The sequence below is a fragment of the Rissa tridactyla genome, chromosome 26 (genome assembly GCF_028500815.1).
Source record: "Rissa tridactyla isolate bRisTri1 chromosome 26, bRisTri1.patW.cur.20221130, whole genome shotgun sequence".
NCBI lineage: Eukaryota > Metazoa > Chordata > Aves > Charadriiformes > Laridae > Rissa > Rissa tridactyla.
Window position 1 is genome coordinate 628,461 of NC_071491.1, and position 14,844 is coordinate 643,304.

Here is a 14,844-nt window from a genome sequence, read left to right on the forward strand (position 1 = left end):
GATCAGATATGAGAAGAAACTTCTTTATGGTGAGGGTGACAGAGCACTGGAACAAGCTGCCCAGGGAGGGTGTGGAGTCCCCTTCTCTGGAGATTTTCAAGACCCGCCTGGATGCAGCCCTGAGTCATGTGCTCTGGGCAATCCTGCTTTAGCAGGGGAGTTGGACTAGATGATCTCTAGAGGTCCCTTCCAACTCTGAAATTCTGTGAAAATTCTGTGAAAATTCTGTGAATCTGTATCTGGGACACGACTGAAATGATTACCGCAGATGACAGAAATCACCCTAGCGAAGGTGCAGCTACCCTCTGGAGACCGACCTGCCAGTCAATGAGCCTTTCAGAGAGCAGAGGGTGGCACAGAAACCAATGCTGATCCTAGGATGTGGTCACCAGTAATAAACACGGCATACATGGCAAAGGTGCAGAAAAGAGTACTAACGCCATGACGAGCAGACATAGTCCTTTCCGTAGTCATGAAGCTGGCCATCAGCTGGGCCAGGGTGGTGGTGCAGTAGCACATCTCCAGGGAAGACAAATGCCTCAAGAAGAAGCCCATGGCAGTGTGCAGATGCTGGCTTTCCCGCATGATGGTGATGATGACGATGAGAGCGTTCCGAAATGCACACACCATGCAGATCATAAGGGAGATAAGGAAGGGATTTGTCTAAGAGCTGGCAACATTCCTCATTCCATAGCTATGGGAGACTCCATGCTTGTCCTATTGCCCTTTCTCCATGGAATTTTTTATGTCCTTCTTTTCCCCTCTAACTTGGTAGGGAAATTGCGAGGAACAACATTTAGTTCGGTTTTAGATGCTTGGGTGTCAGACAGATAAGTCACTGCAAATACATTTCTTTGTTTGATTAAAGAAGGAGTATAGATCCTCGTTCACATAGTCACTGGGTCATACCGGTGAGGTAGATTATAATGAAGTCAAAGTGGGGTGTCCACAATTCTTTGTGGACAACATTATCATAGGCAAAAAAAGAAAGAAAAGAAAAAAATCTCACCCAACAACGACAACAACAAAAACTAATAAAGGAAGGCTGGGCCTATAATGAGTTACATTATGAGTCATATGCTGAAGAACATGAACACTCTGCAGCTTCTGAAAACCATCCAGTCACCAGTTTCCACAGGGCATCCTTGAGATCCTGGTTCCTCATGCTGTAGATGAGGGGGTTCACTGCTGGAGGCACCACTGAGTACAGCACAGCCACCACCAGGTCCAGGGACGGGGAGGAGGTAGAAGAGGGCTTCAGGTAGGCAAACATGGCAGTGCTGAGAAACAGGGAGACCACGGCCAGGTGAGGGAGGCATGTGGAAAAGGCTTTGTGCCGTCCCTGCTCAGAGGGGATTCTCAGCACGGCCCTGAAGATCTGCACATAGGACAGCGCGATGAAAACAAAGCAAACAAAAGCAACCAAGGCACTAACCCCAATAAGCCCAAGTTCACTGAGGGAGTCTGAGTGTGAGCAGGAGAGCTTGAGGATCTGGGGGATTTCACAGAAGAACTGGTCCACAGCATTGCCCTGGCACAGGGGTAGGGAAAATGTATTGGCCGTTTGCAGCAGAGCATTGAGAAACCCACTGCCCCAGGCAGCTGCTGCCATGTGGACACAAGCTCTGCTGCCCAGGAGGGTCCCATAGTGCAGGGGTTTGCAGATGGCAACGTAGCGGTCATAGGACATGACAGTGAGAAGATAAAACTCTGCTGCAGCACAGAAAAGGAAAAAAAAGACCTGTGCAACACATCCTGTGTAGGAGATGGCCGTGGTGTCCCAGAAGGAATTGGCCATGGCTTTGGGGACAGTGGTGGAGATGGAGCCTAGGTCAAGGAGGGCGAGGTCGAGGAGGAAGAAGTACATGGGGGTGTGGAGGCAGTGGTCACAGGCAATGGCCGTGATGATGAGGCCGTTGACCAGGAGGGCAGCCAGGCAGATGCCCAGGAAGAACCAGAAGTGCAAGAGCTGCAGCTCCCGTGTGTCTGCGAATGGCAGGAGGAGGAACTGGGTGATGGCGCTGCTGTTGGACATCTGCTGTTTCTTGGCATGGGGGCTCTGTCCAAAGGAGGAAAAAAACGAAAAAAAATGAGGACAGACGCCTTAGAGCAAAGACAGTCTGCTTTTCAGAGATGATGTGGTTTTGATTTTCTATCACATCTGGTGACTGTTCTATTGAGGGGTAGAAATCCTCATTTTTATGACTGAAATTGTGGAGTCTTGAGACAGGACAGGACACAGGGCTCTAATCTCTGTCGTTTAGTGCAGAGTCAGGAGAGGTGCAGTGTCCATCAGCCTTTTTTCCATCTGCCCTGTGCTTCTGATTGTGCTGCCTTGACGATGAATTCACACACAAATTCCACTTAAAAAAAAACCCCAAAGAAATAACTGAACTCATGAGGGAACAGCGGAGCACTGTTTGAAAGGACAAATATACAAATTCTTCTCTTTCCCAAACCAGAGTTAGAGCTGTGCTGGAGACAGCAGGACACAACCCCTCACAGAGAGATTCAAAGGACTCTGCAAGCAGAGTGCCGACCCCCAAGGAAAGGCTCAGCCCTCCCTAGGATCCCACAGGAGAGCTCTGCCTTTCTGGGAGCAGCCGGCAAGGCCAGCAGGACAGGCAAAGCAGAGAGTCTGGGGTCCCAGAGATGACATGTTCTGAGGGGAGAGTCAGTTCATTGCCCAGCAGACAATGCCCAGAAGACATCTCCAGTGAAGGACCGAAGGAAAGCTGCCTGAGCCCCACCTCCCCCAGTCCATGTTGGCAGTTACCCCCCAACCCTTGCCCATGTCTCTGCTGCCTGGAGCTGCCCCTGCCAGGAGCTGCTGCTCTGTGCCCAGGTCGCCTCCCTGTCACTCCTCCCACAGCCCATCCCACCCGCTGGGGGCTCAGCTCTGCCCTGCAGACCCCTCCTGGCAGCAGGGCACTGCCCAGGGCCATCTCCCTCTTTGTGGCTCCTCAGGAGGAGATGAGAGAAAGCCTGATGCTGGAAGCAAAGGTGCTGCTGGTGCTGTGTGTAGGGAGAGGAGGGGGTGAAGGCACTTTGTGAGGTTTCTGGCAGATCTGCTGATCCCTCAGTGGAACAGTGACAGCTCCTTTCCCTCAGGAGACAGCTGAGAGCACAGACCCTGCAATGTCTTCATCTTCCAGGCAGCCACTGTCTTGACTTTCCTCTGTAAACGCTGCCTCTGCCAGTGTTCTGGGGGAGATCTGCAGCTGTGGGCAGCCCTGACCCACACAGCACACTCTCAAAAGAGCCAAAGGACCCTGGCCTGAGGGGAGTCTCTCCTTTTACCCAGAGCTTCTCCCCACAGAAGCTCGGGGGGGAACTCCTTGGGCAGGCTGAGAGCTGACCCTGGCAAGCAGCAGAGTCCCTGCCCCGGCACACAGACCCCTGGGGTGCAGGGACCCTGCTCTCAAGGACAGCCTTGGGCACCCCTGCCTGCACACCCACCTGTCTTCAAAACCCTGCCACAGTCCCTCGCAGAAGGCAGCCCTCCTTCATTGTCGCTGCGATGGTTCAGCAGGGCATCCCTGCTCGGAAGCACACCCTAGAACATCCCTCCAGGAGACTCCCCTGCATTGCCCTACAGCCAGAGACTGACTGTGTCAACAGGTGTGAAGATTTCCCCAAGAACAAGCTCAGAACTCTCCTCCCACTCCCAGCTGCCTTTAGCCTCTCTGTGCCTGGCTCCTCTCGGGTGCCTGCAGGCAGTGCCCTCAGCCCTGCTGTGCTTGGCAGAGGAGCTGCTCCTGGGCAGAGCTGTCTCTCTGCAGCGCTGCCCGCTTGCCATGAGCTCCCTCCATCCCAGGAGCCCAGCCCAGCTCAGCAGCAGAGGACCAGCCCAAGGCAGCCCTTTCTCTGCCCCCTGTGGGCTCCCTCCAGGTGTCCCTGGGGCTCCAGGGGAACCTGCTGGGAAACAAGATGAAGTCATCACTAAGCTGGGGAGAAGCTTTTCCTTCCTGCACTCTCATTTCACATATCCGGAAAACAAGGAGTCTCAAGAATCATATTTTCTTTCCCTGTCATATTGCAGGACACACAGACAGGGATAGGAAGTCATCACCTTTGTGCCTCCTGCTGAGGGAAGGAATTCAGCCAAGTTAATTGAAGCATCTCATCCTGATCTGTAGCCCTGGGGCCAGAAGGGGACTCAGCTCCCTCCCATTCCTGCCACAAACCCGCAGGAGGTGGGATTCTTCTTGCCTCCGTTCAGGTGTGCACAAATGAGCACCTGCAAGTGAGCTGTTTGTGTCCACTCCCTTGCTAATTAATGGAGAGTGAGGGAGTTGTTCAGGTGGGAACACCTGGTGACATTTGAGGTGACACCAGAGTTTGCCCAGGATATGTGCAGGTGACTGCAAGCTCTAATGCAGCAATGCTGAGACACAAGGCAGCATCTGGGGGCAACATCCTGGAGCCTGGTGAGGAATTCCTTTGGTAGATGGAAATGAAAGTAGATGTTACATTTAGGATAGCTAAAACCTTCAATATTCCTTACATCCACAGCACCCACAGACGTAGTCAGCTGATCAAATGCAGCTAAGTCCCTCTCTTTCTCTTCTCCACCAGCTGTATTTCCTAGATCTCCACTGACTGTAATGGCAGGTGTCTCATGGACATTCCCCCATTGCTCAACCTAATTCAGGACAGCTCCTCAGTGGCCACATACGGCTTGTTGTGCCACCTGAGATGCCAGCGCCCTCCAGAACAACTGCAGGTTGCTGGCACAGACAGCACAGCACCTACAGGAAAGCCATTCCTGATCAGAGCAGATGCATGACAGACAACCCAGAGAGCATTGCAGATTTGGTTCCTTTGGGCAAGCCTATGTGGCAGCCCAGGCAGGTTTGGTTTCTGTCGATCAGCAACCGAAACCCACCACTGCAGTGAGGCCCAGTCTGATCCATCTCCACTCAGCTGATGCAGAGCAGGTCATGAACAAGAAGCCCATCACACCGAGGGCTCAACTCATTTGGCTGCTCCCAAACTCTGCTCGTTCTTCCAATAATCCTTTGCTGAGCCCCTTAGTGATACAATCAAGGAACAGGCGACTGATTGTCACAGTGCTCCTCTATCACAGCATCTCCACACCCAAGGACATTTTCAGCAGCACCTTGTCCTCCTGGAGATCAACTTCCCCTCCACCACAGACCTTTAGGAGCAGCAAAGCCTTCTCCTACCAGGGCTATGGAGCCCAGCCCTGCTTTTCTGGCCTTTTGGGGAACAGGATTTTCTCCTTTGGTGCTTTCACATTGCTGCCCTCCGTCCCCTCCAGCACGTCTCTGGTCTCATGCAAAGCACTGCACGTACTGGGTCTTGGGGACTTGCTCCTGGGTTTGCCTGTGACAAGGCTGAGCTTGGCCCCAGTGCTACAGCTGAGGGGATGCAGACCAAAAGTGCACCAACACCCTCAGCCTGGGGCACAGAGCAGAGGAGCTGGAGTCCCATGTACTACCACAGAGTTTTGACACTGGTGGAAGAAATAGTGAGGAGTGCTGGGAAAGCTCCGGCTGCTAGTTGTAAGAGACAGACTGTAAATTCCCTGACCAAGGAACAGAAGGCCCTCCAAGCCTTCAATGGAAAGCCTCCAACACTCGCAAGGAAATGAATAATGCAGGCCTGGCCTTCAAAGAACTGATAAGGCTCATACTCCTGGCACCTGAAAGTGTGGGAGAACTGTCTTGTGAAGCCACCGTCACTCATGTGGTGAGCTTGCTAGTTCTCAGTTCTCAAGGCCATTGTGTCTGAGAAGTGACCTTTGCTTCATTATCCATGAAATACATATGAAAGCGCACACCCTGCATATGCTAATGAAGATTGTAGAGATCAGGCTAAACATGTATGACCATAGTTCTTCTCTCCCCACCCAAATCATGCTACACGTCACCTGGGAGGGGAAGACATCTGAGATGGAACTGCCCCATAACGAGTGGGGCAGGCCATGCTAATTCAGCAAACATAAAAGGGGAGGAAGATGAGTATGATGGGGGGATTCACAGAAAAGCACTCCTACAAGATCCCCCTCCCCGCCCTGAGTTTTGGCAGGCTCAACGCTGAAACTGGGATTGGTGAACTCTTCATCTTTTCCCGCTATCTTTTCTTTTCTCTTAGAGTTGTTAAGTAGCAATTAGAGTAATTAATGGTTAGAGTTGTTAAGTAATGACCTTAAGTACTGCTTGTCATAAGTTGTTGTCTATCTGCTGTTAACTAACACATTGTATACTCCACCACTTGCCATAATTTGTCATATACCTAACTAATTATCGTGGACCGGTTAAGACCTATACTAATCATTTTGGGAAACTAATAAATGTTTGTATACAGACCTTGAGATCTATCTCACCTTAGTCCACGCCACTGGGGATTTACAAATCTGAGTCACTTACCCCCCCTCTTTCCTGAGAGTGGGATGTGACACTAGTGGTGCTGCCATGGTGCATATGGGCCTTTCAGGAGAGACAGGCCAGGAAGGTAAGGAAACAGATGCCCTCCATGTGCAGGATCTTGCTGTATGTATGGAGCTCCTCTATGGGATGTACAAGAGGTTGGGTGAGTCCTTTGTGGGTGAGGATCAGAGGAGAGGCCTGTTAGTGTGCCATCCTGGTAGGAGACAAAGCACCTGCAATCAGGGTAAGGAAGCAGAGAAAGGCTTATTCAAGAAACCCAAAGAATCACCAGGTCTTACCAGGGATTTTAATGACCGTGGCACTCACTGGAAGGGGAGCACGGGAAGGCGCACACTGTCCAGCAGGTGTCTAACCCTAACCCCACCCTGCCTGAACCGTAACCTAACCCTGCCCTAAACATAACCCCGACTTTATCTTAATCCTAACCCTAATCATTGCCTGACCCTAGCTCTACCCCAACCCCAGGTCATAACCCTCAACTCTAACTGTAACCGCACCCCAACCTCTTTGAAATCTAACCCTAAACCATCCGAACTCTAGCTCTAATTTAAACCTGAACGTGAACCTTAACTAACCCTCACCTAACACTTCTCTTAACCCATCTCGCATGGCCAACAGCATGTGTGGAATGAAATCTGGTATCAGTGCTGGCTCAAGGCCTGAGCAGTTGCCTTTTGCTTCCTCATGATCTGGAGGCTGGAGGCACCATTGTGTGTCACCCAAGTCAGACCCTTGGGTCAGCTGAACCATTTTTCAGTTCTCATAGACAATGTTCCTTGTTTCTCCGTTGACTCTGACAAGAGCTGAGTTACCTAGATATCGAGGCTGTGGATGGCATATTTCTCATGCAATGACAGCTTGGAGTAGCTCTACTGACCCCAATCTCAATCTTACAGCTCTGACTGGAGGAAAGTACCCTATAGCGCCTGGTTGCTCCAAGCCACAGCACAGGTTCTTCATAGTCTTTCTGACTATTCAGTCATCTGGTCCTGGTGAGAGATGGCATTACTGTCCTAATCCTGACTTTGTTGGGTAACCCAAAAGGACAGACTGGAGGCTGTTGGGTTATATGTAGGGCTTCAGAGAAATCAGGGAGTGCATTAACCTCACACAAGGGCAGGAGGTACTTCCCACTGGAAGGGGTTATTTGTGCTATTGGCTACAGAGCCACCCAAGGCAGCTGTGGTAAGAATCACTCAACCAGGTTTTAGGCATTGGGGTGAAATGAATCTGCACAAATACAGAGATTTGCAGTGTGGTGACATGACCCAGTCCTTTTTTCCTTCTCATGCACGCATCTCAAATACAAGCTTTGTCTCCAGGCCCCTTCTGGATGTGAACCATCATGCAGACAGCAGGAACAGTGTGAGTTCAGCCTCTCAGGGCAAACTTTGTCTAACATGGGGATAACGTGGGGCACAGGCACAGTTTTGAACGCAGAGAAGTGGAGCTGTGGAGAAGCCTTTTCTGTTGCTGCGCTGTTGAGGTAAACCCAGATTGAATTGGCTTCTTTTCTGCTTCCCTGGGTTTCTGGGGTTTGTTTTTTATTCCCCTTCCACAAGTTTAGCAGTTTCCCTTTCAGCAGCTAAATCTCATTTTTCAGTTTCTCTATTTTTAAAGGCATGGAGTTATGCTGGAAGTTGTTAATCAGGCTAACACCCATGATTCTGACAGTCGTTATAAAATTGCTCCTTGTGCTGTGGGTGTCCGGGGAGGAGCAGTGGCAGCACCAACATGCCCACCTGCTGTCCTGAGGCTGCTTATGAACTGACTTGTGACCAGGTGAGAGTGGCAGAGAGGTGTCCAGAGAACAATATCCAGGTGGTCTCCAGGGGAATGACAGAGAGGAAAAGGGGCCACTGCTGCCTCCTGCAGCATCACAGACTGAGGAGCACGTTCCTGCCTGTTGGCTCCTGATAACGGTAAATCCCTTTTGGCGTGCCCTGAAACGCTGAGATAGCGTGGCAGTGCAGCTACTGCCAGCATCAGCTGCAGTCCTCTGTCCAGCTGGACTGGGATCACTGGAATGGGCTTCCTTCAGCTTTGAGAAACGCTGCCCATCAGCGAGTCACCACAGAAGTTGCCCTCGGGCAGTTCCCCGTGAGCAAAGCTGGCCTGAACTGTGCTCTACCTGTGATCTTGCCAAGCGCAGAGACATCTGAGAGCTAAAAATAACAGGCTGTATGTTTGAGGATGTTTTGAAACAAGCAGGAAATGCTGGTATGTGGATAATTTGCAGTCAAATGGTTGCTTTGAGTTAAAGACTTAATTTAAAATAAAAGTGGGCATCACACAGTTTTGCTTTTTTCTTTTTTTTTATAAAGCATTTCAATTTTGTGTACATTTATATTAATAAGTAGATAGATTAGAAAACAATCATTGTGACTTTTCCCTCACGCAAACCCTAACAGTATCTTGGAAATTTTGAATTGAAATCTATCTCTCTATGAGATAGACAAAACTCACAGGGAGAAGGCACGAATGCCTTGGAAAAAGAATCAAACTATTAGGACCCCGTGGTTTTCTGAATTTCTCTGGAGGAGACTGCCCTACGTTTTTCACTTGGCTAATCCAAATGCTTTTGTCACATGCTTTATGACTTGCTGCCCTTCTAATCAAAGCTTAAGAAGACTTCTCAAAGGGAGTTAGGGAGAGCTGGAGAGACACAGTCATCACCCTCTGCCTGAACCTCAAGCTGAGATTCCTAAACATCTCTCAGCTGAGACCCGTCTCCATAAGAAGCCACTGGCTGTTGTGCTGCTGCTTGATTGTAGCTGATGCCCTTCAGGTGTGCCCAGTGAGAAGCCTTTCTGCCCTGGGAAGGGGGGCAATGTGAAGGGAAGGCTGAGTTCCCCAGGCAGCAAGAGCACTGCTCTGCTTCTGCAAGGGCTTGCAGGGTTGGGATCAGAGTGAATGGGCCCTCGCCTGCATTTGTAAGCTGTCAGAAATCCAAGTGACAGAGCAGCAGGTTTGGGAACGCTGAATGATTCAGGACTTATTCAGAAGTTATAGACGCCTGACCTGTCCAGGAAAATTGGGTGTCATGGGGATATCACGTGCTTTTAATCACTTTCTTCTCCTTATGATTGAAAGCTGCATAAAGCAGTTTTCTTGCTTGCACAAAAATGTCTTTTAGCACCCTGAAAACTGGTAATTTAAGCATAAACTGCTGCTTCTCTGTCTTGTTTAAACGTGCCATGGATGCATCAGTGTCACTGGATTCTTTGGCAGAGAGAAGCCTGTGTTACTTCTGATGGGATTCACCCTTCACTAGGTAAAAATTGATGATTCAGATCTAAGATAGTCTTCCAGATCTTTGTGTGTGGACGGAGCGTCAGGGGATGAGCTCTCCCACGTGAGGAGCGTTGGGATTAATCTCTCTCACTAAGGTCTAAGAATCAAGTCATACCTTGCCTTGCTTTGGTTTGTTTGCCTCTCCTTGCCTCGCCTTGCCGTGCTTTGTCTTCCCCTTTTTCATCCTTCCCCCCTTTTAACCCTATTCCTTCTTAATGTTCTTACATTAAATGCACCTCTTATGAGATCTGGACAAGGAACGTAAGCAAGGCTGTTCTTAAAGGCATTAGTATTTGTCTCTTTTCTTCCGTTTCTCTCATCTTTCACTAGGTGTTCTATTTAATAAAATCACCTCTAAAGGAGAAAGTCAAGTTTCTTTTACCCATATGACAAAAACAACCCATGCATTCAGGCTCAAGGACTCTGTTCTCTCTCTTTACAAACCTCCCCTCCGCAAGCGACCCACATTAGATTTCCAAACACTCATGCATACCTTGGTCAAACTCGCCTAATCCTGCAATCGCGCGTATGCTGATGTTTGTAGTCTTTCTCTAGGCTTGAAGTGTCTGTGATGGTGGACAGGCCACCAGCATCCTCTGAGAGCCTGTTTGAATTGCTCTGTGCAGGAAAAATGCCCCAAAGAAAAGGCCTGGAGAGTCACACCAGTGGATCTGGATTCATTCTTCTGGGATTTTCTGACCACTCCAGCCTGCAGGGCTTGTGCTTCACAGTATTGCTGGTCATCTACCTCATGGTCCTCACAGGGAACAGCCTGATTGCGCTCATTACAGTGGTGGACTCAAGCCTCCACAGCCCCATGTATTTCTTCCTGAGGAACTTGTCTTTCCTGGAGATCTGCTACACATCAGTCACTCTGCCAAAAATGCTGGTGGGTTTCCTGCTGGAGGATGTCAGGATCTCCTTCATTGGCTGTGCTGCCCAGCTGTATTTCCTGGTGTTGCTGGGCAGCATCAAGTGCCTTCTTCTGGCTGTCATGGCCTATGACCGCTACATAGCCATCTGTGACCCCCTGCACTACCCTCTCCTCATGAGGAGGGGTCTCTGCATCAGACTGGTGGTGGGGTTGTGGGTGGCTGTCGTACCAGTGCAAGTAGGACAGACCTACTGGGTGTTCACTTTGCCCTTCTTTGCATCCCATGACCTTCATCACTTTTTTTGTGATGTGCCCCCTGTGCTGGAGCTGGCCTGTGCAGACACGTTCTGGAACCAAGTGACGCTGTACACCGTCATCCTGGTATTTGCAATCTTTCCCTTCTCCTTAATAGTTATTTCTTATATTAAAATTATCAGGACAATTCTGAAAATACCTTCAGTTCTGGGCAGACACAAAGCCTTTTCCACCTGTTCCTCACACCTCGCGGTGGTGACACTCTTCTATGGCTCGGCCACAGTCGTCTACTTAAAGCAACAGTCAAGGGATTCTGTAGACACCAACAAATACCTTGCCCTGTTTTACACAATTGTGACCCCAATGTTTAACCCTGTCATCTATAGCCTGAGGAATAAGGAAGTGAGAATTGCCTTGAAGAGACTCCTATGGACAAAGTGGTACTACAGAGTATGTAAAATGCTCTCAAATAGTCCCAAAAGTCCCACGGGGGTACCTGGTTGCCTAAAGAAAGGCATCTCATATCCGCTGAAACAAAACCATGTGTCCAGCCTGGCTTTCATCCTCCTCAAGAAGGGGAAAGGTGTCCTGAAGCATTCCTCCTATGTCGCATCCCAACTCGGTATCTTTGTACTCTACAGCATCTTCAGTGCCCCTGAATAGTTTAATGCAAACAGCTACTTCAAGCTGTGTCTGACCAAATAATGTTAAAGGGAAATAGTCAAAGTATGGTCAGTAGCCAGTGATGCCCAGAAATTGATACACATGATGAAAGATGACCAGCCTCAGGTTTGAGAAATCGCTTGCTAGGCCCCATGGGCTATCTTCTGCAGTGTCCCTGCATGGAATCACCTTAAAAACGTTCAAAGGTATGAAGGGCTTCAAAGCATCTCTCCCTGCTATGATGTCTTGCTCTGAGTTGTGTAATTCTTGACTAACTTGATATAAATATAAAAGATAAAAAAGTCACCAGGAGGACAGTCCAGCACCAGAATGGGGTCCCGTAGAGTGGTGGAGATTCAGTTTGTTGCGGTTTAACACCAGCCGGCAACTAAGCACTACACAGTCGCTCACTCACTTTCCACCGGTGGGATGGGAGAGAGAAGCAGAAGGGTAAAAGTGAGCAAACTCCTGGGTTGAGATCAAGCAGTTTAATTGGTAAAGCAAAAGGCGCACACTTAAGCAAAGCAAAACGAGGAATTCATTCACTACTTCCCATCAGCAGGCAGGTGTTTGGCCACCTCCAGGAAAGCAGGGCTCCATAACACCAAACGGTTACTCAGGAAGACAAAACGCCGTAACTCCAAATATCCCCCCCTTCCTTCTTCTTCCCTCAGATTTATATGGCTGAGCATGATGCTACATGGTAAGGGATATCCCTTTGGTCAGTCGAGGTCCACTGTCCCAGCTGTGTCCCCTCCCAACTTCTCGTGCACCCCCAGCCTACTTGCTGGTGGGCTGGTGTGAGGAGCAGAAAAGGCCATGGTGCTGTGTAAGAGCTGCTCAGCAATAACTAAAACATCCCTGTCTTATCAACGCTGTTTCCAGCACAAATCCAAAACACAGCCCCAGACCAGCTACTGTGAAGAAAATCAACTCTATCCCAGCAAAAACAAGCATTTATGTGCTGAATCTGCTTTGCCACTCTGAAACTGTCTCTGGAAAACTAGCCCAGTGGGGTTTTTAGCCCAAATGCATATGCAGCACTGAAGTGTGTTTCCGTATTGTCCTGGTTTAGTCCGGGTTGGCCAATGACGGACAACAGATGCTCTCCCCCAGCTCTCACTCCGAAGAGAGGAAGGAGAGAGATAAAGAGATTTATGAGTTTAGAAGGAACTAAACTACTTTAGTGAAATATTCATAATAAAATAAAGAGGAAATAATGAAATAGATACAGTATATAGAAAACTGTATCAAGCTAGCAGGATGACGTCACCGGCAGGCACTGGGGAGGTCCCAGACTGGACTCAATGACGGACAGGAACTGGATTCCAGGTCTGGAGTCAGGAATGCACAGAGCGGGATCAAAGGCAGATTAACACCGAGCATTCCGCCACCTGAGGAACCTGAACATATGCAAGTCCACATGATGGACAGACGATTCCCTGTCCTCTCTCTGCCTAGCCGAACAAGGTAACTTAGAGGAGAGGGGGCTGTAGGAACGTGTTTCTGCCCGGCGAAGCAGGCGTGTCTCCCTAGTAACTCCCCCACCTTCCCAGGTACACTTGAAAAATAAGTAGGAGGCTCTGCAAGGGGAACTCAATCATGATGAGGAAGATAATTCAGTGTCCACAGAGGTGTCGCCAAGGTTAAGTCAGACTACACCTCGCACCAAAACATCTTCAGTTAAGGAAAAAAGATGGGTCATCGTTGTAGGTGACTCCCTCCTGAAGGGAACGGAAGGCCCAATATACAGAACAGACCCACTTCTCAGGGAAGTCTGCTGCCTCCCTGGGGCCCAGGTTAAAGATATAAAAAGAAAACTTCCCTCCCTGGTAAGACCCTCAGATTATTAGCCACTACTAATTTTTCAGACAGGCAGAGATGATATGTTAACAAGAAATCCAAGGGCAATCAAGAGAGATTTCTGAGCTTTGGGACGACAGGTTGCGGGGTCAGAAGCACAAGTCGTGTTCTCCTTGGTCCTCCCAGTCACAGGAAAAGATGAGGAAAGCAACAGGAAGAGTTGGAAGATCAATACTTGTTTCTGAACCTGGTGCCAGTGGCAGGACTTTATTTTTTTTGATCACGGGATGGTTTACATGACACCAGGCCTGCTGGAGACAGACGGGGTATGCCTGTCTCCAAAGGGGAAAAGTATCCTTGCACAGGAGTTGGCAGGGGTCATCAAATGGGCTTTAAACTAGATCTGAAGGGGGAAGGGTATGAATCCAGCAGCAGAGAGGCAAGGATCGTTGATGGCTTTGAAACTGTGGCTGTGCCTGGGAATGGCCAGGTAGAAGTTAAGCCTTCTTCCAGCAAAGAGGTGGCAGGACCAGTAGCCCAGCTGAAGTGCTTCTTGTCCTGGGTTGAGCAACACAGGACTAACTTCTCTTCTAATGCCTAGGAAAACTGCACTCTTAGAAGATTCTAGTGTCTAAATTCGTGAAAATATTTACTTTATAGCCAGCTAGGCTACATGGTATTCAAGGTCTTGTTGTTTTCAAGCCTTGGCAGGTGCAGGTAGTAGGAGGAGTGAGGCCTGGGCATTTGACCCAGGCTGGCCGACAGGATTATTTCATACCACGAATGGTGCACTGGGGGTCTCATTGCCTCCTCGTCCATACTTCAGCTGGTAAGGGAGCTGGCATGGGAAGGAGCCCTGCTGGGCCTGTTGTTTCTAAATAGAGAAGGATTTGTGGTGGATGTGACAGCTGGAGGCCATCTTGGGCATAGTGACCATGAAATTATGGAGTTTTCAATTCTCAGAGAAGCAAGGAGGGTGGTCAGCAGAACTGCCACCATGGACTTCCAGAGGGCAGACTTTGGTCATTCCAGGAGCCTGCTTGACAAAGCCCCTTGGGATGCAGTCCTGAAGGTCAAAGGAGTCCAGGAAGGCTGGACATTTTTCAAGACAAAAGTCTTAAAAGCGCAGGAGCAGGCTGTCCCCATGTGCTGTAAAATGAGACATCAGGGAAAAAAGATGGCCTGGCTGAACAGAGAGATACGGTTACAACTCAGGGAAAAAAGGAGAGTTTATGGTCTTTGGAAGAAGGGACAGGCCACTCAGGAAGGCTACAAGGATGTTGTAAGGCTATGTGGGGAGAAAATTAGCAGGGCCAAAGCCCAACTAGAACTTAAGCTGAATTTGGATGTTAAGAACAATAAGAAAAGTTTCTATAAACACTCTATTAACAAAAGGAGGGCTCGGGAGAATCTCCATTCTTTATCGGTAACATAGTGACAAAAGATGAGGAAAAGGCTGAGGTACTTAGTGCCTTCTTTGACTCCTTCTTTAGTAGTAGAGTGGGTTGTTCCCTGAGTACCCAGACCCCTGAGCTTGTA

At 49.3% G+C, this 14,844-nt stretch overlaps 2 protein-coding genes across 2 annotated transcripts; one reads left to right on the top strand and one right to left on the bottom strand.

The window, feature by feature from the left end:
- Positions 1–1,066: 1,066 nt before the first annotated feature.
- On the bottom strand, positions 1,067–9,894 carry LOC128901523 (olfactory receptor 14J1-like). The gene is made up of 2 exons (XM_054183597.1): positions 9,826–9,894; positions 1,067–2,059 (listed from the first exon to the last, which is right to left on the bottom strand). Exons 1-2 carry the CDS (start codon positions 9,892–9,894, stop codon positions 1,067–1,069), a joined length of 1,062 nt encoding a protein of 353 aa, XP_054039572.1.
- Positions 9,895–10,281: 387 nt separating this feature from the next.
- LOC128901524 (olfactory receptor 10AG1-like) lies at positions 10,282–11,502 on the top strand. The gene has a single exon (XM_054183598.1). It carries the CDS (start codon positions 10,282–10,284, stop codon positions 11,500–11,502), a length of 1,221 nt encoding a protein of 406 aa, XP_054039573.1.
- The last annotated feature ends 3,342 nt before the right edge of the window (positions 11,503–14,844 follow it).

Coding starts and splice junctions, on each gene's coding strand:
- LOC128901523 (XM_054183597.1), bottom strand. CDS start 9,894: ATGAAAAAGGGGAAGACAAAGCACGGCAAGGCGAGGCAAGGAGAGGCA. Junction 2,060..9,825: donor ACAAACCAAAGCAAGGCAAG/GTATGACTTGAT, acceptor TCCTTTGGACAG/AGCCCCCATGCCAAGAAACA.
- LOC128901524 (XM_054183598.1), top strand. CDS start 10,282: ATGGTGGACAGGCCACCAGCATCCTCTGAGAGCCTGTTTGAATTGCTC.